Source organism: Agrilus planipennis, unplaced genomic scaffold (assembly GCF_000699045.2).
Source record: "Agrilus planipennis isolate EAB-ADULT unplaced genomic scaffold, Apla_2.0 scaffold295, whole genome shotgun sequence".
Lineage (NCBI taxonomy): Eukaryota > Metazoa > Arthropoda > Insecta > Coleoptera > Buprestidae > Agrilus > Agrilus planipennis.
Window position 1 is genome coordinate 80,603 of NW_020439009.1, and position 21,969 is coordinate 102,571.

The 21,969-nt window shown below is 33.8% G+C and overlaps 2 protein-coding genes across 2 annotated transcripts in view; both read right to left on the reverse strand.

Moving 5' to 3' along the window:
* LOC108741958 (dynein regulatory complex subunit 7) overlaps nt 1-21,969 on the reverse strand; it is a 139,098-nt gene that overhangs the window by 69,283 nt on the left and 47,846 nt on the right. The window lies entirely within an intron of this gene.
* Nucleotides 4,157-6,821, reverse strand: LOC108741964 (protein distal antenna-like). The gene has a single exon (XM_018476946.2). The coding sequence runs from the start codon at nt 5,967-5,969 to the stop codon at nt 4,608-4,610; it is 1,362 nt and encodes a 453-aa protein (XP_018332448.1). The 5' UTR covers nt 5,970-6,821; the 3' UTR covers nt 4,157-4,607.

Genomic DNA, 21,969 nt, shown 5'->3' on the forward strand with positions numbered 1-21,969 from the left:
GAAGAAAAAGAAAATTAGAAAAAGTGACTGATTTTAAGTATTTAGGAAGTCAGATAAGTCAAGACGGAAGGAGTAAGCAGAGGATAGCACAGGGTCGTGTCGCCTTCAATAAAAACAAGTTACTTCTATGCTCGCGAACGATTAATTTAGAAATGCGAAAAAGGTTGTTGAAGGTGTATGTTTGGAGCGGGGTGCTGTACGAGTGCGAAACATGGACGGTAGACGCGGCAGAAAATAAAAGGTTAGAAACGTTTAAAATGTGGTGTTACAGATAAATGATAAGAATACCGTGGATAAAAAATGTTAGAAATGGGGAAGTATTAGAAAGAATAGGAGTACGAAGGTCATATTGGAAATCTATAAGAAGTAGGCGAGATAGATTGGTAGGACACCTTCTTAGGCATGAAGGTCTAGTCAAAGACCAGAGAGGTAGGAAGGGGGGGTAGGAGTAGTAGAGGAAGACCTAGATTAGATTACTGTTAAAGATGTGGGTTGTTCTAGTTTTAAGGAAATGCGAAGATTAGTTCAGGATAGGAAAGAGTGGAGGTACGTGTCCAACCAGTCTTAGGGCTGACAACCTTATGGTATTTACATTGACTTGTGAAGAATATCAGAGGGCCTAGTAAGATAGTCAACCCCGATCGACCATCAGATCTGTCGTTCAGATAGTATCTATATACAGAACCCCATTAGTATTTTCTATAACTATAACTAAAATACAATTTTTTTAGGAATTCAATAAATACCTCTCACATTACATTAGGGATAAAGTTCTTGTTTGTAGAAGAACTGTAAAGATTTGCTTTTTTGAAAGTTCATAGAATTTTAAAACAAGCATCAGAGCAACTAACCTTCTTATTTCATTAGGCACGACTGATTTATTCAATGCTTCCTGAGATATCCCAATAGAAGTTAATTTGGGCATGTGCATTCGCAAAGCTAATACATACTTAATCTTGCAAGGTTACAAGCCATGTAAGTAGCGGTAAAGTAATGCAAGAGAGTGCTGTCGTACAGGTTCAACAAACGTTGAATGTTGTCGAGAGTCGAGAGGGCTTTTTATTTGTTTTGTAGTTTTACTACGACTTTACTACGACTCATTCATATCCCCATTCATATCCATCGCCACCGCCGAGTCGTGGCCGTGCCTCCGCTATCACGCCACCGCCTCGTATTTTTAATAGCTTTACAAACTTCGGTCGCTGCTTCGCTCATCTTTTATTTTGTTTCTAACCCTCCATTCATTCGCTCTGCTCGATTCGACTAGTGCGATTACCACCTCCGCTACCTTCTAAAGCATTTGCGTCATCATATAATAAGTCAAATGAAACTTGGCGTTATTTAATTAATAAGTTGAATGTGTCGAATCACTTAATTGTTATCACCAATTTAATTTTTTCTATTCAACAAATATATAGGTACTCAAAAGTTCTTTTAAATTTCAATAAATAAGAAATTGCAAGACACAAGAAAATTTTTCAATGACAACGTTTCGTCGACCGTTTCACAGAACAACATCACAATCAGAACTTATAGTCCAGTCAAATGACGGAAATGACTGAAGAGTACCTTATAATGGGGAAAATGATTGAAGCAGGGGTCATTTTATCGGAAATTTCGTAAGGAACACGAATATGTATCTAAATGAAAATTATTTGCCCTGCATAAGGGGGGAGGAGAAAATCCTCAAAAACAATTGCAAATTCGATTATCTCGCGAAATATGAAAGATATGGAAAAAAAGTTTCAATAAAAGTTTTNTTATTATTCAATTCTTCAACAGCATCTCTCACGTGTCCACCCGTCAGTCTTAGCTAAACACTTAACAAGTGTTTTAAAGTCCCATGACCATATACTCAGACACTTACTTCCTATACAATTACCGTTTACGTTATTTTCAATTTGAGCAACAAGTTAGGCTATGTTGAGGAAGGTTCCCATCCTCTCCTCACCCTAGATTACTAACTATATGGAATCCATTATTTCATTGTTTTTTTTTAATTTCATTTGACTGGACTATTAGGTATGTAAAGACCAACTACTTCAGTAGATTCATTCACCACTTTTATTAGATATAGTAAAACTACCAAAATACAATTTTACGATATTTCAATTCTAATGAAAAATTGTCATCACTATGTGGTATATTAAAATATTTTAAAAAATGTCGAATGAAGAAGAAAAGAAATTTATTTGATTGAACGAAAAGGAGATAAATAGTTCTGATTTGTCAACTGCCTTTATTTAATTACTTTATTATTTCCGTTTCACCAACTATTCAGATATTTAATTATATAAATGAACTATATAAATTGTAGTAGTTATTTTTCTTCCGAAAATAAAAATGCCAAAGATGAAATTGGTAAATAGTATATTGAAAAAGAATAATTTATAATTTAGATCTCCAGATGTCGACGTTTCGGTTTTACCGAAGCTACTCTTTATGTAAACCGAACTTACATAACTGAGACAGTTTGACTGCCAGTAGCTACCCAATAATCAACTCAACAGGACTTTTTTTTTCAAACAGAATGTTTTTTCTTTCCCTTCTCTAAATATTTCCGTCTTTAATTTGTTTCAAGTTCAACAGTTTCTTTTCGACGTTTTAGTTTTTGCATTGTTTTTTTGTTTATGGATTTCTTATTAAATCCTCTAGGGTTAGGCTAACGGTTCGCAACTGGCGGACCACGGAATGTTAAAAACTGGACCGTCAAGAATGTATTGAAACTAAATTACTCAAATAAATTAATGAAAAAAATAGTTTGCTGTAGATAACAAAGTGTGTTTAAGCTATAAGCGCTACCTTTATCTTTTTCTTGCAGGAAAGAATATGCTTTTTTCTGGACCTCGAATTTTCCAACACATTTGGACCCCACCTAAAATTACTTGTCGACCCCTGCTCTAGGGAAAGAAATTCATAAAGACGTTGAATTCCATATGCATGATAGCAGGTCATAGTAAGGTTTGTCATGAAATTATGATATATATATATAACACTTTTGTATAACGTTAAATTTTAAGTTAATATTTAATTTTTTGTTTATGAAGTACGAAAAAGTCTTGATAAGGGTCAAAAAAATAGTACTGCCCAAAATGTCCATATCTAGACACTTGAATTCTATTTTTTTTTTCAATATACTACTAACCAATTTTATCTTTTTGACATTTCTATTTTTTTGAATGGATTAATCGAGGAAGAAAAATAATTACTACAGTTTAAAAAGGGTGCTGTGTTTGTCTTATTAATTGTATTTTGAAATAAAATATGGGAAAGAAATCTTGTTGTATCACTTTATAATGTCCAACCAGGTTGTTAGTAACAAGAACAAAACGTCTGTAAATTAATAATTGATCGGAGCTACCGTATGAAATAAAAAAAAAGTTTCAAATATACCTATCTACTTTATTTAACGTAAAGCCTAAAGACCTAAGTGATATTTATCATTGAAACTTTATGTCGTATCAAAAATTGTTACCTCTAAATGCATTTTTCGAGTTATACCTACATTAATAACTCCGAATATAAACTTGTTTATCATTTATACAAAATATTGTAGATAAAAAGATGCTTCCTATATACATGTTGTAAGTTTATATGTACCTATCTACTTTCTTTTTTTAACAATAACATCTCCATCTACAAACACATTTCTAACATCCTTAATTTTTCACAGTGAAATTTTCGTTTTGGATTTTGTTCATTTTACGTTAATTACTGTATAATTACCTACAATGAGTTTATTAGTGTGTAAAATAATATTTTTACGGTATTAATATATTGTATAAAGACTCAATTAAACACTGTGTCTGAATGAATATTAAATTTAATACATATAATTTATATATCTTTGCCTTTGTATTTATCTAATGTGTCACCTTTATAAAATTAGGTATTATAAAAACGAAATCCAAAAAACGTTAAGTAATATTTTCTTCTTGAGTATTTTTAATCTAAAATGTGAAAATGACAACAAAAGGATATTTAGTCTGAGTAAAATACACATGAAAGGTTTTAGCATAATATTTTGCAATAAAATACGGTGTTAAATGTTCACAAACAATTTATTTAGTAGGGTTGAATATTCGTACAAAAATATCCATTAATTTTAAACAATATTTACACGACAAAAAATGTCAACCAAATATAAAATTAAAAAAAGTATTTTTTATTCTCGCCATTTCAATTAAGCAACATGTTACGAAAACGTAAATGTGTTTTAGAATCACAAAAGGCAAAACCTTTGGCAAAAATTAAAGAGATCAATATATAGGAATCTTCTTGGTAGACACTAGTTATGTACAAGTGTTTACATAAATTATAAATGGCAATTGAGCTAACAATAACATTGGCACATTAAATCAGTACTTATTTACTTTCTATAGGTAGATACTAAAAAAAAAAAGTAAGTCAGAAAATCGTCAACGTCGAAATTTGTACTGTAATTAAAGTTTATACATTTACAACTAAAATATATCACGTCTTAAAAGGTACATTACGAATGACTTTAATCTTATGAGTCTAATGTCAAATCTAGAATCTAATATCTTTGTACAAAAATCAGTAATTTGGTGCAAGTAAAAATTTAACATTCATTCAATTAAGAGCATCTACTTTCTGCGAACTTTGTTTTTGTGCAGAGTGTCACCGTTTCTCTTTTCGACGTTATTTTTGATGTTATTAATTAAGTAACGGAACTGCATAATTTGCATTGCTGTAACCGATGGATCGCCACAGTTTTCTAACCATTTTAGAAATTTTTCTCCATGTTCCAAAGCTTCAATTGGAGTCTGAGGCTCGTCCGACACTGATTCTTGTTTACGAAGTGCTACATTGTTATTATTCAATAAAAGACTATCCAAAACCGCTCTTACTTTTGTATTATTTTTCATTGGTTTCTCGTCTGATAAATGTAAATTTTCAGAATTGCTTCCATCTTTATCTTTGGTCAATTGCTGATAAAGAATTGGCTTATCGGGAATTTGATTTGCTGCCGTCTGTGAATAAACACTTGCAAACTGTTTATACCATTTCCAAAACCATGAACTGTGATGATCGGTAGTTTCAAACGTTGGTGGCATAGATGCCGGCAAAGGTGTGGGGGTAGCGGCAAAACTCATTGGGGTTGAGGTCGAATAAGTGGTAGAAGTATTAATACCAACTGATCCAGTACTAGCAGTAGAATTTACGTCAGAAGTAGGTGTGATACCCAATAAACTTGGGCTATTCTTAAGCCAATACCATACGGACTCGTCGACAGAAGAAGGTGTTTTGTCAATTTTTGGTAATTTGCTCGACTTTTGCTGAATTTTTACAGGAGTTGAAGCTGCCAAGATATCAGTTGAAGAAACCACACTGTTACTGCTATCAGCAGCTGCGGTTATCTTTCCTGTTTGATTTTTTTGCAGCAGACTATTCCACTGAGCCAGTAAACTCATACCGGCTGTTAATTCTGTTAAGCTGCTGGTACCGTTCATATTTAAAAACATTTCAGGTCTGTTTAGTCCTAATTCTACACTCAGGCGCGCTAATTCAGCTCTGTTTCGCTCCCTTTCGCTCATTTGAGTTGTGGTTTTAAGGCCGTCCTTTTGACTTAAATTAAACGGCTTAGCATTGACAATACTATCTGAAACGGTCGTGGTATTCTTCGTAGAACCGTTCGATGAAAACGAAGAATTAATCTTTGTGGAAACTTTTACGCTTAAATTATATGGCTGATCGTCTGCTTTCGACCTTTTTTCTTTGGGCTCACTTAAGGGACTAGTTTCGTCGTTTTCGGGAGTTGACTGTCGAGACAGGTAAGATATTTTATCTTCGTTTTTGCACCATCCTCTGAGGGTTGACTCTGGCACGCCGATGTCCCGAGCCACCGAAGCCTTGCTCTCTCCATCGTGTACGCGGCGGATCGCGTCTAATTTCTCGTGGGCGCTAAGGGTACGTAGAGGACGCTTACCCGTCGTTTTCGTAGACATCTTCACTCCAACTTAATTTCCCAAAACACAAGAAAGGAGAAACGTAATAGTATTGAAGCGAGTAGAAGGAACCTTTTCAACAAAATGAAATTTTGTCTTTACACACTTTTTCACTTTTTCATTCGGTTCATATTATACTAGATAAGACGTTTTTGATATTGAACAGAGAGCTTTTGTTGATGAATTACATATTCAAAACAATTGATAGCACGTTAAATGTCACTTCGTAATTTCTTTTGTCGAACGAATGCAGTTTTCACAAACACGGACACCTACTTGAATTGGACGAAACAGCACAAGAATCCTTCATAAAATGCACGTGGTCCTATTTCAATTTGCGCGTACTCCAAAGGAAGAAAAACCGATATAATTTACAGTAGGAACATGCGACATGAAACGCTTTCGTTGACGAATGCAACACGTAACGTCGAGACGCTGCACGTCGGTAGTAACAACTTTTTTACGCAGGCGCGCGCTCTTTTTGCGGAGTTATGAATCGGCGTTTTGAAACAGTTGTGATTGTTGGCTGTCGCTGCTAACAAGGGCGCTCTCACGTCCTTTGCTATTATTTTCACCTTTACGTTCACAACGATAACTCCGCGTTGTCTTCTGCGGATGTGCCTGTGTCAGTGTATGTGATGGTCACTTTCTTTGTCCAGCCGATCAATACATAGCACGACCGTGGACGGGCGCGAACTGCTGAGCAGGGCAAGCAGGGAGTTTCGCGGTCCCGCGTGACGGGCTTGACGTGACACCCTCCCACCCCCTGGCCACAGGGCTGGGTGGCACACACTTGCGCGAAGACGCGTTCACGCAGCCGAAATTTCCTGAACGCGAAGCCACCGGTCGCGAAATTAACGGAGGATGACCGTCCCTCGTCGTTGGCGTCGTCGTCGTCGGCGATCTGTCGCCAACACGTTGCTGCCGTGCCGCCGGTCGCAAGCAATCAGCAGTCGCCAGCGTGCTGTGCTTTCGTTGGCGATTTAGCCAGAACGTAATAACAGACCAACGGAAATGCATGATGAGAAAGAATGCAAACTCCCGACCATTTGACCTGTCTGTGGACTAAAACCTGACCGGAACCTAGTTGACATTAAAATTCAACTTACAGACCCAAAGAAAGTGGGTTTTATTACTGATATGCTACATTTGGTTAATAATTTATTTAAAACCTATATCAAAAGCTGGATAATTATATTATACTTGCGAGGAAAATAATGTGTTGTACAAAGTTGAAAGTTAAATTAAACTTCCTAAAATCAACTAAAAATGTCACATTTTTTAATAATTTGAATGCGAATGGCAATTTGGATAATCGCGAGCTCATATAAATAAATCTTAGTTGATAGAAACTGCAGGAAGGGAGATACCTTTAATATCTATATGGGTATTAAGAGAGATTTTATTTTATTTTTATTATTTATCTTTATCAGTTAAGATTTTCAGTTTATAAGAACAAGCTAATTTTAAATACTATTGCTCCGGTATAATTACCCGTACAATTTATTTAGTCATTTCATATTTCGTCTATCCATATTTATTCATGTTACCTAAAAAATATAACTTTCTAGATTTATTGATGCAATCCTAATTCGATTCTAGCCCGTCGTCAGTTGAAGCTTCCTAACGTTTCGCCGGCATGAGTGCACAACTCTGAAGAAGCTCGCAAGTCGTGCTAGCGAAATGTTAGGAAGCAAATCGAACTGACGACGGCTTTTGACTCGAATCAGGGCAGCATCAATTCGCCAACTGGCCGAGAAAGCTTTACCAATATTTCAAGTTTTAGTTATGGGATACAGTGTTTATTCCATTCATTATAATGTTTATAGATGTCATACCTATTTCGTGTTTGTGTGAAATTAAGTATATGTTTAATTAGTTAATTAATGTATCATTGTTGGAGTATTATACTTGTGAATGTATAGGTAGTTTGTTAGAAACGCACAGAATTCCGGTTTTTAACTAACAATTTTATTTGGTTTACCTTATTAAAAGTTACTACAGAAAGTAGCGCAACGTTTTCATTAGTGAAAAGAGCTTTCGAGAGGGTTTAAAATACGCTCGACACGAGGATACAATATTTCAACTTGTTGATTCAAAATGCGGTGCTTAATAAAGCCGCATCAAAAACAAGTCGTTAACATGTGTTTTATGTTGTGCGGATGTCTCTGTATATTTTTTATAAAGTGGATGTAAAAAAACGTCAATACAAAAAGTAACAGATTAATTAATTAAACGATGTGCATACCTATCTTCTATATTGGTGTTCTAAAATGAAAGAAGTGAAGGAACGTAAATTTAACCCCTCTATTAGTGGAGTGAGCGAAGATTTTCACTTTGGAAAAATTTGTAACCAGGTAGACTGTGGTAAACAACATTTTTCAAGTATGCTAGAATAATGTAGTGAAAAATCTACTGAAAAAAAGTGTCCGCGTCTTATTTTTTTTTAACAATTTAAGTGAAAAAATACGGTTTTTTGTGAATAACTTTTTAGAAAATACCACAAATGGCCGGTAAACGCCATCTGTATGGATATATACTTGCTGAAACGAATCCCGGCGTAGCTAACCTAACGTGATAGGCACGTTACCATAATCGAATAAAATAATTCCAAGTGGTCTGTATTCTGTCGAAACTGGCAGACGCGGATCGCGATTTCGATCTTTATGGATCTCATCAGCGGGTCTCAGACAGCTCCGACAGAACACAGATCAGCTATTTACCTGCTGTCTTAACAGCGCGTTTTGGAAAATACCACAAATGGCGCAATAAACGCCATCTGTAGTACGATGCTACATTTTAGAATTACGTATGCTCCAACAAGGTCCATTTAAATATATGGATATATATCTACTTGCTGAAACGAATCCCGGCGTAGCTAACCTAACGTGATAGGCACGTTACCATAATCGAATAAAGTAATTCGAAGTGGTCTGTATTCTGTCGAAACTGCCAGACGTGGATCGCGATTTCGATCTTTTTGGATCTCATCAGCGCGTCGCAGGCAGCTCCGACAGAACACAGACCAACTTTTACCTGCTGTCTTAACAGTGCGTTTTAGAAAATACTACAAATGGCGCAGTAAACGCCATCTGTAGCACGATGCTACATTTTAGGATTACGTATGCTCCAACAAGGTCCACTTGTGTGGATATCTACTTGCTGAAAACGAATCCCGGCGTAGCCAACCTCAACGTGATAGGCACGTTAGCTTAATCGAATAAAATAATTCGAAGTGGTCTGTATTCTGTCGAAACTGCCAGACGCGGATCGCGATTTCGATCTTTTTGGATCTCATCAGCGCGTCGCAGGCAGCTCCGACAGAACACAGACCAACTTTTACCTGCTGTCTTAACAGTGCGTTTTAGAAAATACTACAAATGGCGCAGTAAACGCCATCTGTAGCACGATGCTACATTTTAGGATTACGTATGCTCCAACAAGGTCCACTTGTGTGGATATCTACTTGCTGAAAACGAATCCCGGCGTAGCCAACCTCAACGTGATAGGCACGTTAGCTTAATCGAATAAAATAATTCGAAGTGGTCTGTATTCTGTCGAAACTGCCAGACGCGGATCGCGATTTCGATCTTTTTGGATCTCATCAGCGCGTCGCAGGCAGCTCCGACAGAACACAGACCAACTTTTACCTGCTGTCTTAACAGTGCGTTTTAGAAAATACTACAAATGGCGCAGTAAACGCCATCTGTAGCACGATGCTACATTTTAGGATTACGTATGCTCCAACAAGGTCCACTTGTGTGGATATCTACTTGCTGAAAACGAATCCCGGCGTAGCCAACCTCAACGTGATAGGCACGTTAGCTTAATCGAATAAAATAATTCGAAGTGGTCTGTATTCTGTCGAAACTGCCAGACGCGGATCGCGATTTCGATCTTTTTGGATCTCATCAGCACGTCGCAGACAGCTCCGACAGAACACAGACCAACTATTAATTAATAAAAAATTAATTATTTTATTCAATAACTTTTTTAATTTTTTTTTAAAATGCCATTCCAACGAATGGGCAATTTTACGAAAGAAACATATATGATATGTATTTTGGGTATTAAATTGAAGTGAAGAAATTTATTAAGGAAGGTCCCAAATGACGCTGTACCGACCGCCTGCTGACGTTGAAATTGGCTTGCCGGAGCGCGCGCTCTGTAAATGGCTATAACTTTTGATTGCAAAAAGCAAATTATGTGAAATCAATTGGTGATGAAAGAGTATCATTTCCTGGAAGTATTACATATTTTTTAAGATTTTTTTAAGTATTATATAGAATGAATAATTTATTAAAAATAAAAAAAGTTATACTTGAATAGGATATTTAGACTTGGTACCTTTCCGAAAACAAACGTATTCCGTTGTGGACACCAAATTTCAATCGTCTATATCAAAGGCTAATATCCTTATATCGCCACTTTATAAGTGATTAATTTGAAGGTGAAGATGTGTTCTAAAGCTCCCAATATTTTATTTTATGACACATGCGCGTTTTTATAATATTTTTTTACGTATAAGTCGAACTATACGTTTTAGAAGAAAAAAATCGAAAATTTTACACTATGAAGTTTAATAATTAAAAAAACAAAAAACAAAATTATTTTTATTTGAATGCATAGAGATGTTAACTAAAGTATTAAACTTGAAAAATAATTCTTGGTTTAATTTTTTTAATGTAAAATCAGTTAGAGAGGAAACGCGAAAATTGATAACAACACGATTTTTTGACAATTGCGAGGTTCTGAATAAAGAATTAAGTTTACCACAACTGATAATTTTACTAAGTATTACACATGCATATATGGTGACTAGTCTGGCGTTTTTAAGTAGTGTGAAATTAACATAAATATTTAATTAAATCAATATTTAAAAAAAAAATTGTAAATCATTGGAAAATTCGAGAGAATACGACAATATATGATAACAACGACTAAATTCGAACCAAAATTATAATTTTTTATTCAAACTTTTGGTCGGCCATTTTGTGTCCGCCATTTTGAATTTTGCAAAACTTATATCAAATTCATAATCAGCATAACCAAAAACTCCTAGTACCTGATAATTAATGATTTTTCCTTAACCAAATTAACAACTAATTTTGCGATTTTTTGTTTTTAATAAACAAATTGAGATTTACCGTACAACACCAACCGATAGACTTTCAATTTTAACCTGTTTAGAACACATATTTAAATTTTTTTTTATGAATTTTTATGCCGATACAAATTCTTCCTAAACAATGCTTCTTTTTTAACTAAGCTTACTCCACTATATTAGTTGCATTGTTAAGTTTAAAACTTTTTTTAAGTCAAATTAAATGTATTCGATAATATATACCGAAAATAGGGATTTTATTACATGCAATCATCTATGAGCGGCATCACCTTTTTAAAAAATATGACGTGGTATATTTTTATATAAATAATAAACTAATAACATCAGTCCTAAGTAGGGGTCGTTCATAAAATACCTTCACAAATAAGGGGGAGGGAGTATTGGTTAGCGTGGCGACGTTTGCCGTTCATAAATTTTTATTTTAATTTAATTTCGTATAACTTGGTAGTTTTTTGGCAAATTTTTCATTACGATAGAAACTCATTCTTATTGCTATTTTTAATAACAAAAAATCGTTTATAGGGGGAGGGTGTGAAGTAGGTTTTGTGACGTAATATTTATTAGGGAGGTCGCTGAAAGTGCGACGAAGGGGGAGGGAGAGTTTCAAATTGAAATTCTGAATGACGTATTTTATGAACGACCTCTTCTTTTCAGAAAAGCAGAAGGTACCTAGATGTGGTTGAAAAAATATATTCGGCACGTTCATCAAATTATGCATCTTCGCTCATGCGACATAAAAAAGTCGATAAAAAAAATGTGTAATGTCTATGTTCGGTAAACTATTTGCCTTAGAGCGATAGACATAAAACAAAAGACAGCGCAAGGTCGAGTCGCTCCTAGTAAAATGAACTTCAACTTTATTATTTATACGAAAAAATGGTTAAAGACATTTTTTTCCTTTGCCACGTCGGATTTATTAATGAAAAGAACCGATTACTAAGTACATGTAACACAATATGCCTTTGTTGGGTTCTTAATTCGCCACTAACGTATAAGGGTGGGTCTCTTTAATATTATTGTAGGTATATAACATAGTCTTTTTTACTATTTCTTTGTTTTGTTGTTTTGTGTTGTTTGATGTGTATTTATACTATTTTTGTGTCTTGAGTTTCAATGGAGCGAATTCGTGTCCGTATTATTGATTTGTACATTGAAAATGGTATTATTTATTTAATTTTTTGCAAATTTTCATATTTTCTAGGATGTTTATTTTATTGTTCTTTTGGGATGTAATATTATACTGTCATGTTGTTTCATAATATGTTCGCTTACTTCTTTTATTGCTGAAATATTGCAAGAATCATCACGAAGAACTCATTTTTTTGAAGTGAAAACACACAAATTAAAAAATACAAAAATTCAGTCTTCTGTGGTGACCGATCCCTTATGTCATCTTTATAGTTGTTCACATTTTTTTGACTATTTTTCTGCAATTTGTAGACCTAATTTATTATATTTATTTATTAATTTTTCTTGTTCTGAATTTTTTTTTATTGTGTTGTTCGTTTTATACGATATTTTAGCGTGGTTTTTGAAATTGTTAGTTAATAGGTATGTGATATGTGAGCTAGCTACAGAACGAGCAACATGCCTTTGTACACAAATTATTTTACTTTGTAGAGGTCCGATTTCTACCTGCAAAGCGAAAGCCTAGCCCTCAGAAGGCAGTCTGGAAGCTAAACGCGTAGGTAGGTGACAAAACGTGTAGATTTTCCGACAAAAGAAAAAACTTTTAACTAGAACTGCTGAAAATTTGTATAAGTATTAAAGAGCTTGTGAGAATATTGGAAAAAAAATTGTTAGATGGCTAAGTAAAAGCCTAAGGGCTCTCAGAAGCTGCCAAAATTGAGAAAACTCTCGGAAAATTTAAACAAAACTTCTGACAATTTGCATGTGCATTCTTTACGTATAATGTAAAGTACATACAACATGTCAGTAGGCAAAGTGGAAGAGATTACGAGAAATTTCGGTGCAAAACGCGCAACGCCGCACCGCGCTCGGTAGATCTATTGTTCTCTCGATTTTCACAAGGACTTAAGAAACTATCTGTTACATGTTGGAAGTCAATTAAAAAGAAAGGTATGTACTTTTATACCAGAAAATTAACAAAATATATTTTATTTTTTCTTAACGACAGGGTTAATTTTGCAAAACATCAATCGGTTTCATATTCTGTATCTTGTATATTTTCTTCAAATTCAGGATCTTCGTCGCTATCATATTCGATTTCTTCATCATCAACTGAAAATAAGTAGGTAATTATAAAATGAATTAAATTAGTCACATTTACAATCAAGAGTCGGGATATGAAAATTGCCTCCGGAACTGTCATCTTCCAAAATGACATCTTTAACTGATGGCAACTGTGGTCCTTCAAACCATTGAAATTCATATTTATTGTTACTTAATATCCATACTGAAGTTCCAGACTTGAATTCGATGGGATCTGATAATGTTGCATTTTTCCACTCGGGTTATCATTCTAAGTTTGGTCTAGCAAGGTGGTAATATGATAAAATCCACACAATAAGTAATTATTTAAAAAAAATCATATTTAGTGGCTGATATTACACGTAATGCGTTGGTAGTAACATCACTCGAAAAATTGGTTTTTTAATGTACATACTACTACAATTTAGGTACAATTGGATCTAAAGTTCTTCTCCTCTCAGCTGGTTGATACTGTAAAACGTCTGTGGTATCACGACTTTAATTTACGATAGAGTTATTGATCTAGCTAATATTTTGATAAAAAATACTGCCTGTGTCGTACATGGTATCTTTAGCAAAACGATCGACATTGTCGAACGTAAACCTGTACAATAATTTGGAGCTATTATAGGATCCTCAGGGGAAACGTTTATTGCATTGCATGTAGAAGACGTTACTTCTGTCTCAAGCTCCTCGACAACATTGTAACTACTGCAATACCCAAACTTGTTCATCAACAACTTTGCGATTTCTTATTATACTTTTAAGTGTTATTCTCAAAGTCATATCTTTCGCGTTTTTCATTCTTCCGCTATATGTCGCATAAATTATATCTTGGGAAATCAAATTTTCTTTACACTTGCGTTCTTGAATCGATACCACACAAGATTTCGAACAAAATCCGTCAGATCTTTTGGAATTTCAGATTCTCTTGCAGTAATATCGCTAACTTGTAAAGTTTTTGGTATCAATAAAACTTTCTTTCCCAACATCAAAGCAACGCGAGATAAAAGTTCAAAATCATGAAATTCAGAAAAAATTTAATTTAATTTAAAAGCAATTAATTTTTTATTGTGCATTATAATGACTTGAATTTGGCCCCCAAAAGTTTTTGTCAAATTCTCTAAAAGATGTTGAGAAGAATATGTGACCAAAAGATTTAAATTCTTCAACATAAAATTTCTCAAGAATTTCATTTTAAGATTATAAAATAGAATCACTAACTTTCACTGGTTGATGGAGGGAATAAGCATGCGCATTGAAGTAAACGTATTAATATAGAACATTGATATGCATAATGCATAAACCCAACTACTATTTATTACGCTCCCCTCCATTATCCTTTAGATGTAAATGCAGACTACTAATCCTGTACATATAGATAATTAATTTTTACTAATTATTTTCAATTGACTTCTAATTGTTTCTTTAGTCCTTTAATAATATTTTAATGAATTGTCAGAACAGTAACAAATGGGATACGGTGTGAAAATCGAGAGAAATGCAATAGATCAACCGAGCGCTTTACATCCAAATTTCTCGTGATCTCTTCCACTTTACCTTCTGACATTTTGCATCTACTTTACTATATACGTAATGAATGCAAATGCAAATTGTCAGAAGTTTTGCTTAAAATATAAATTTCCCGAGATTTTTCTCAATTTTGGAAGCTTCCGAGAGCCCTTTGGCTTTTGCATAGCCTTCTGAAAATTTTGTTTCCATATTCTTACATGGTTTTTAATATTTATACAAATTTTCAGCGGTGCCAGTTGACAGTTCTTTTTTTGTCGGCAAATCTACACGTTTTGTCACCCGCCCACGCGTTCAGCTTCTAGATTACCTTGTGAGGGGTCAGACTTTCGTTTTACTGGTAAAAACTGAATCTTTACCAATAAGATAGTTCGTGTACAAAGGCATATTGTTCACCCTGTAACCAGCTCTTAATACATATGTATGGGGTCCAAAATAAGTAAATGTAGCCCATTTTTGTTTTCTTGCTTTTCTGTTTTTTTTTTCTCCCTTATTTTTAACATTTTAGAACTGTTTTTATTTGATCATGCGTGTGTTATACTGTTTAACAATTGCATCTGTTATTTTTGAAATGATTTTCAGTTCTAAATTGCATTATTTTATCGGTCTTATATATGTAGTTGTTTGTTTTGTTTTTAATAGGTGCAACATGCTGCTTCTTGGTGTTGTTTTGGGGGGTTTGATTCTGCATAGATAATGTGTGTGGTTTGTGTTTGTTTTCGATATATTTTGTATTCTTTGATTACTGGATTTTTAAATGGCAAAGTCTAATTGTAATGTAATTGATTTAGATTATGAATAATAATGTAGTTTCTTAAACACTACAAATTACTTTAAATTAAAATTAAAAAAGTTATTGCTGAGTGGTCAGAGCATTCGTGTGCAACGTCTAAGGTTCCGGGTAATTAATTAATTTTTACATCAATATTAAATATTAATCAATATTAAAGGTTTCTTAAAAGTATTTCATATAATATTCTATTGTGAAGTTAATCTGTTTTTCGGTACTGCTGATGTACCAGTATTTTGATATATTTATCTCTCTATGTATCTCCTTTTGCTATGCATAATACATATATCTATTATCTATACTTACCTGATCTATGTTGTAATTTGGAATTTCTGTTTGATACTATTTAATGTTTATTATTCTAATGATTGTAGATCTATTTCAGATAGTATTCCGAGTAGCGGACTCCCCATGGCTAGATCTCTATCATGGTTGAATAGAAAAAAAAACACGTCCAAATACAATTTTTGTAACTAAGAACTAAAGGTCGTCCAAAAAAGAAAATGCTTTCTAGATTTTCGAAAAATTTTGACTGAAATATAATTTTATTCTGTTCAGAGAAAGCATTTGTTTTTTTTATACAGGGTGGCAGTATGCTCATTGTAGCCAAAGTATACGTTCGTTCTTTATTAGATGAGCTAGGTTATCCTATATAATGAGAGAATAATTAAAAATCTTAAAGAATAATCCCGGTGTAGATGAAATACAGGGGGAAATTCTAAAACATGCAAGACAAGAGGTTAGAGATCGTATGTTTAAGTTAGTCAGTCACATTTACGAGACTGGGAAAGTCGCAGAGGATTATAAACAGAACGTTGTAGTAACCATACCTAAAAAGAGAGGCGCGGATAGGTTCGAGACATTTAGAACAATTACCTTAACTTCTCATGCGTCAAAAATCATAACTAGAATTGTACAGAGGAGGATGGAAAAAAGTACGGAAGAACTATTAGCGGAAGATCAATTTGGGCTTAGAAGAAATAGAAGAACGCGGGAGGACATTCTAGCTTTACGGATTACAATAGAGAAAACGATAGAAAAAGGAAGGAGTGCGTATATAGGATTTGTAGATTTAGAGAAAGCTTTTAACAATGTTAAGTGGGATAAGATGTTACATATACTTAAAAATGTAAGTATGAGTTACAGAGATAGAAGAGTGCTACTTAGTTTGTATAAAGAGCAACAGGCAGTTATAGAGCTGGGGCAGCAACGTAGAGAAGTAGATATTGGGAAAGGAGTCAGACAGGGATGCACACTGTCACCGCTACTTTTTAATCTATACATCCAAGACGCGATCAACCTCATTAAAGACAGTACAACTATAAGAATAGATATACAGGGGCAAAAGATTAGTATACTTAGATCTTAGATGCATCTAGAAAGGAGGACTTAAGAGATACCTTTAACTAAAATGGAAGAGGTACTGACAAAACAGTATTGTATGAAAATAAATAAAAGTAAAACAAAAATGCATGTATGCAAGGGCAGAAAAAGTAGGGAAAGAGCAAATATAAAGATGGGAGACAAAATATTAGAAGAAGTGACTTTTTTTAGGTATCTAGGAAGTCAGATAAGTCAGGACGGAAGGAGTAGTAGGGATATAAAGCAGAGGATAGCGCAGGGTCGAGTCGCCTTCAATAAAACGCGAACGGTTAATTTAGAAATTAGATAAAGGTTGTTAAAGGTGTATGTTTGGAGCGCGGCGCTGTACGTGTGTGCAACATGGACGGTGGGCGCTGCGGAAAATAAATGGTTAGAAGCGTTCGAAATGTGGTGTTACAGACGAATGATGAGGATACTGTGGATAGAGAAAGTTAGAAATGAAGAAGTATCAGAATGAATAGAAGAACAGAGGACTCTATGGAAGTCAATATGAAATAGGCGAGATAGGTTAGTAGGACACCTTCTCAGACACGAAGGCCTAGTCAGAGACTTATTAAAGATAGAAACAGGAGTTAAGAGGAGTAAAGGTAGACCTAGATTAGACTACTGTTCACAAATAGTTAAAGATGTGGGTTGTAGTAGTTTTAAGAAAATGCGAAGATTAGCTCACGATAGGAAAGAGTGGAGGTGCGTGACAACCGGTCTTAGGACTGACGACCTTATGATGATGATTATACAAGATCATCTAAATTTAATTTAATATGAAAGATGTTCAGAAATAGAAAAATTAAAATCAAATATGGGGTCAACAGAAAAAAGTCATAGTAAAAAGTTGTTTGGAATATTAAAATATTCAAAAAGTTGCGGCGATATTGAAATGTATTCTTCACGTGATGGTCGCAATAGGTGTGTACGTTGTGGTCGTTTTGTCAGTTCAGTCAATAACTTTTTTAAGCAAAACTTGTTACAGCAGAATTACTTTATCCTTTCCATCATGTAACATAAACGAATACGTATCATGGACGTAAATCGTTGATCCAGGAGGTTATGTTTCGCTTTCACTATACCTTCTCTGTGTGGTTACAATAAAGATAGACAAAGTGCATTCTCTTTCATCTTAAACTAACAATTACTTTACGTGATGGAGAGGATAAAATAATACTACTGCACCTATATGATTATTTTTGTAATATCTATATTTAATTTACTATACAGAGTATTCAATCAAATAAGACTCGTTACTTATATTGATAGAAAATAGTACGAAATCGTAGAAGAAACATCTAAAGCATGACTGTTTTATCATAAGTAACAAAAAATAATTTCGTGTTACGTAACATAATAACAGTTTTAATTAGAAAATAATTAATTTCGAGATATTACGTAACACAGAATTTACTATTTTCCAATGATTTCGTATTAAGTAAGACAGAATTAATTAATTAACGACGTCGTTGTGATAAGCACGCTATGATGGGAAAAAGTGCCTCCCCATCGGAAAGTAGGTACTATTGGAACGCTTTAAAAGTTAAATCACAGCGTTATCATACAATAAAGCCTTGCATAATCCAACCCTAAACTAACCAAATTAGATACTGTTTGGACATTTTTCTAATTTATAAAATTAGGTTGGGCGAGATTCAGTTTCGGTTAGATTATTTTTTTTTGCATTACAGCACCGTGATTTTAACTATCCAACTATCTCTATCTTATGTTTCATTTTCTGCAAGACGTAACACAGGAATAATAATTTCCCTATTAGTTCTGTGTTAGGTAACGCGAAAATATTTGGAATATTTTGTGTTACATAATAACAGTTTTTCTAACCAAAAAAACGATTTTTTTTAATGTTCCTTTTATGTCTTCGTTAGATTTTTTTTAATTTCTAACTTTAATTTACTAAAGAATATTCAAAAATAGAAAATGGAAGGTTTCATTTGAAAGACAACACTGGAGATATGGGTCCAAAAATAAAACTTTGGTAAAATTAGTGCACAATAAATATAATAAGGAAGTTTATAAAAAAAATTGTATAAAGTAAAAAATCAAGTTATATATGGGACGGTATCGCGACAAAAGTACCGCAACCTGGAACAACAACCGAACCCTGAACCTAAATAAAAAAACCTTTGTCCCATTCATAGCTTCATTTTTTATTTTATACGATTGTTTATGAGGAAGAAATTACAACAAAAGTTCATAAAAATATTTTGCTTCATATTAAGCATATTAATCTAAGTACGTACAGTAATCACCATTCGTTCATTAGAAACATTTGGGCTTAGAAGAAATAGAAGAACGCGGGAGGACATTCTAGCTTTACGGATTACAATAGAGAAAACGATAGAAAAAGGAAAGAGTGCGTACATAGGATTTGTAGATTTAGAGAAAGCTTTTAACAATGTTAAATGGGACAAGATGTTAAATATACTTAAAAATGTAGGGATGAGTTACAGAGATAGAAGAGTGCTACTTAGTTTGTATAAAGAGCAACAGGCAGTTATAGAGCTGGGGCAGCAACGTAGAGAAGTAGATATTGGGAAAGGAGTCAGACAGGGATGCACACTGTCACCGCTACTTTTTAATCTATACATCCAAGACGCGATCAACCTCATTAAAGACAGTACAACTATAAGAATAGATATACAGGGGCAAAAGATTAGTATACTTAGATCTTAGATGCATCTAGAAAGGAGGACTTAAGAGATACCTTTAACTAAAATGGAAGAGGTACTGACAAAACAGTATTGTATGAAAATAAATAAAAGTAAAACAAAAATGCATGTATGCAAGGGCAGAAAAAGTAGGGAAAGAGCAAATATAAAGATGGGAGACAAAATATTAGAAGAAGTGACTTTTTTTAGGTATCTAGGAAGTCAGATAAGTCAGGACGGAAGGAGTAGTAGGGATATAAAGCAGAGGATAGCGCAGGGTCGAGTCGCCTTCAATAAAACGCGAACGGTTAATTTAGAAATTAGATAAAGGTTGTTAAAGGTGTATGTTTGGAGCGCGGCGCTGTACGTGTGTGCAACATGGACGGTGGGCGCTGCGGAAAATAAATGGTTAGAAGCGTTCGAAATGTGGTGTTACAGACGAATGATGAGGATACTGTGGATAGAGAAAGTTAGAAATGAAGAAGTATCAGAATGAATAGAAGAACAGAGGACTCTATGGAAGTCAATATGAAATAGGCGAGATAGGTTAGTAGGACACCTTCTCAGACACGAAGGCCTAGTCAGAGACTTATTAAAGATAGAAACAGGAGTTAAGAGGAGTAAAGGTAGACCTAGATTAGACTACTGTTCACAAATAGTTAAAGATGTGGGTTGTAGTAGTTTTAAGAAAATGCGAAGATTAGCTCACGATAGGAAAGAGTGGAGGTGCGTGACAACCGGTCTTAGGACTGACGACCTTATGATGATGATTATACAAGATCATCTAAATTTAATTTAATATGAAAGATGTTCAGAAATAGAAAAATTAAAATCAAATATGGGGTCAACAGAAAAAAGTCATAGTAAAAAGTTGTTTGGAATATTAAAATATTCAAAAAGTTGCGGCGATATTGAAATGTATTCTTCACGTGATGGTCGCAATAGGTGTGTACGTTGTGGTCGTTTTGTCAGTTCAGTCAATAACTTTTTTAAGCAAAACTTGTTACAGCAGAATTACTTTATCCTTTCCATCATGTAACATAAACGAATACGTATCATGGACGTAAATCGTTGATCCAGGAGGTTATGTTTCGCTTTCACTATACCTTCTCTGTGTGGTTACAATAAAGATAGACAAAGTGCATTCTCTTTCATCTTAAACTAACAATTACTTTACGTGATGGAGAGGATAAAATAATACTACTGCACCTATATGATTATTTTTGTAATATCTATATTTAATTTACTATACAGAGTATTCAATCAAATAAGACTCGTTACTTATATTGATAGAAAATAGTACGAAATCGTAGAAGAAACATCTAAAGCATGACTGTTTTATCATAAGTAACAAAAAATAATTTCGTGTTACGTAACATAATAACAGTTTTAATTAGAAAATAATTAATTTCGAGATATTACGTAACACAGAATTTACTATTTTCCAATGATTTCGTATTAAGTAAGACAGAATTAATTAATTAACGACGTCGTTGTGATAAGCACGCTATGATGGGAAAAAGTGCCTCCCCATCGGAAAGTAGGTACTATTGGAACGCTTTAAAAGTTAAATCACAGCGTTATCATACAATAAAGCCTTGCATAATCCAACCCTAAACTAACCAAATTAGATACTGTTTGGACATTTTTCTAATTTATAAAATTAGGTTGGGCGAGATTCAGTTTCGGTTAGATTATTTTTTTTTGCATTACAGCACCGTGATTTTAACTATCCAACTATCTCTATCTTATGTTTCATTTTCTGCAAGACGTAACACAGGAATAATAATTTCCCTATTAGTTCTGTGTTAGGTAACGCGAAAATATTTGGAATATTTTGTGTTACATAATAACAGTTTTTCTAACCAAAAAAACGATTTTTTTTAATGTTCCTTTTATGTCTTCGTTAGATTTTTTTTAATTTCTAACTTTAATTTACTAAAGAATATTCAAAAATAGAAAATGGAAGGTTTCATTTGAAAGACAACACTGGAGATATGGGTCCAAAAATAAAACTTTGGTAAAATTAGTGCACAATAAATATAATAAGGAAGTTTATAAAAAAAATTGTATAAAGTAAAAAATCAAGTTATATATGGGACGGTATCGCGACAAAAGTACCGCAACCTGGAACAACAACCGAACCCTGAACCTAAATAAAAAAACCTTTGTCCCATTCATAGCTTCATTTTTTATTTTATACGATTGTTTATGAGGAAGAAATTACAACAAAAGTTCATAAAAATATTTTGCTTCATATTAAGCATATTAATCTAAGTACGTACAGTAATCACCATTCGTTCATTA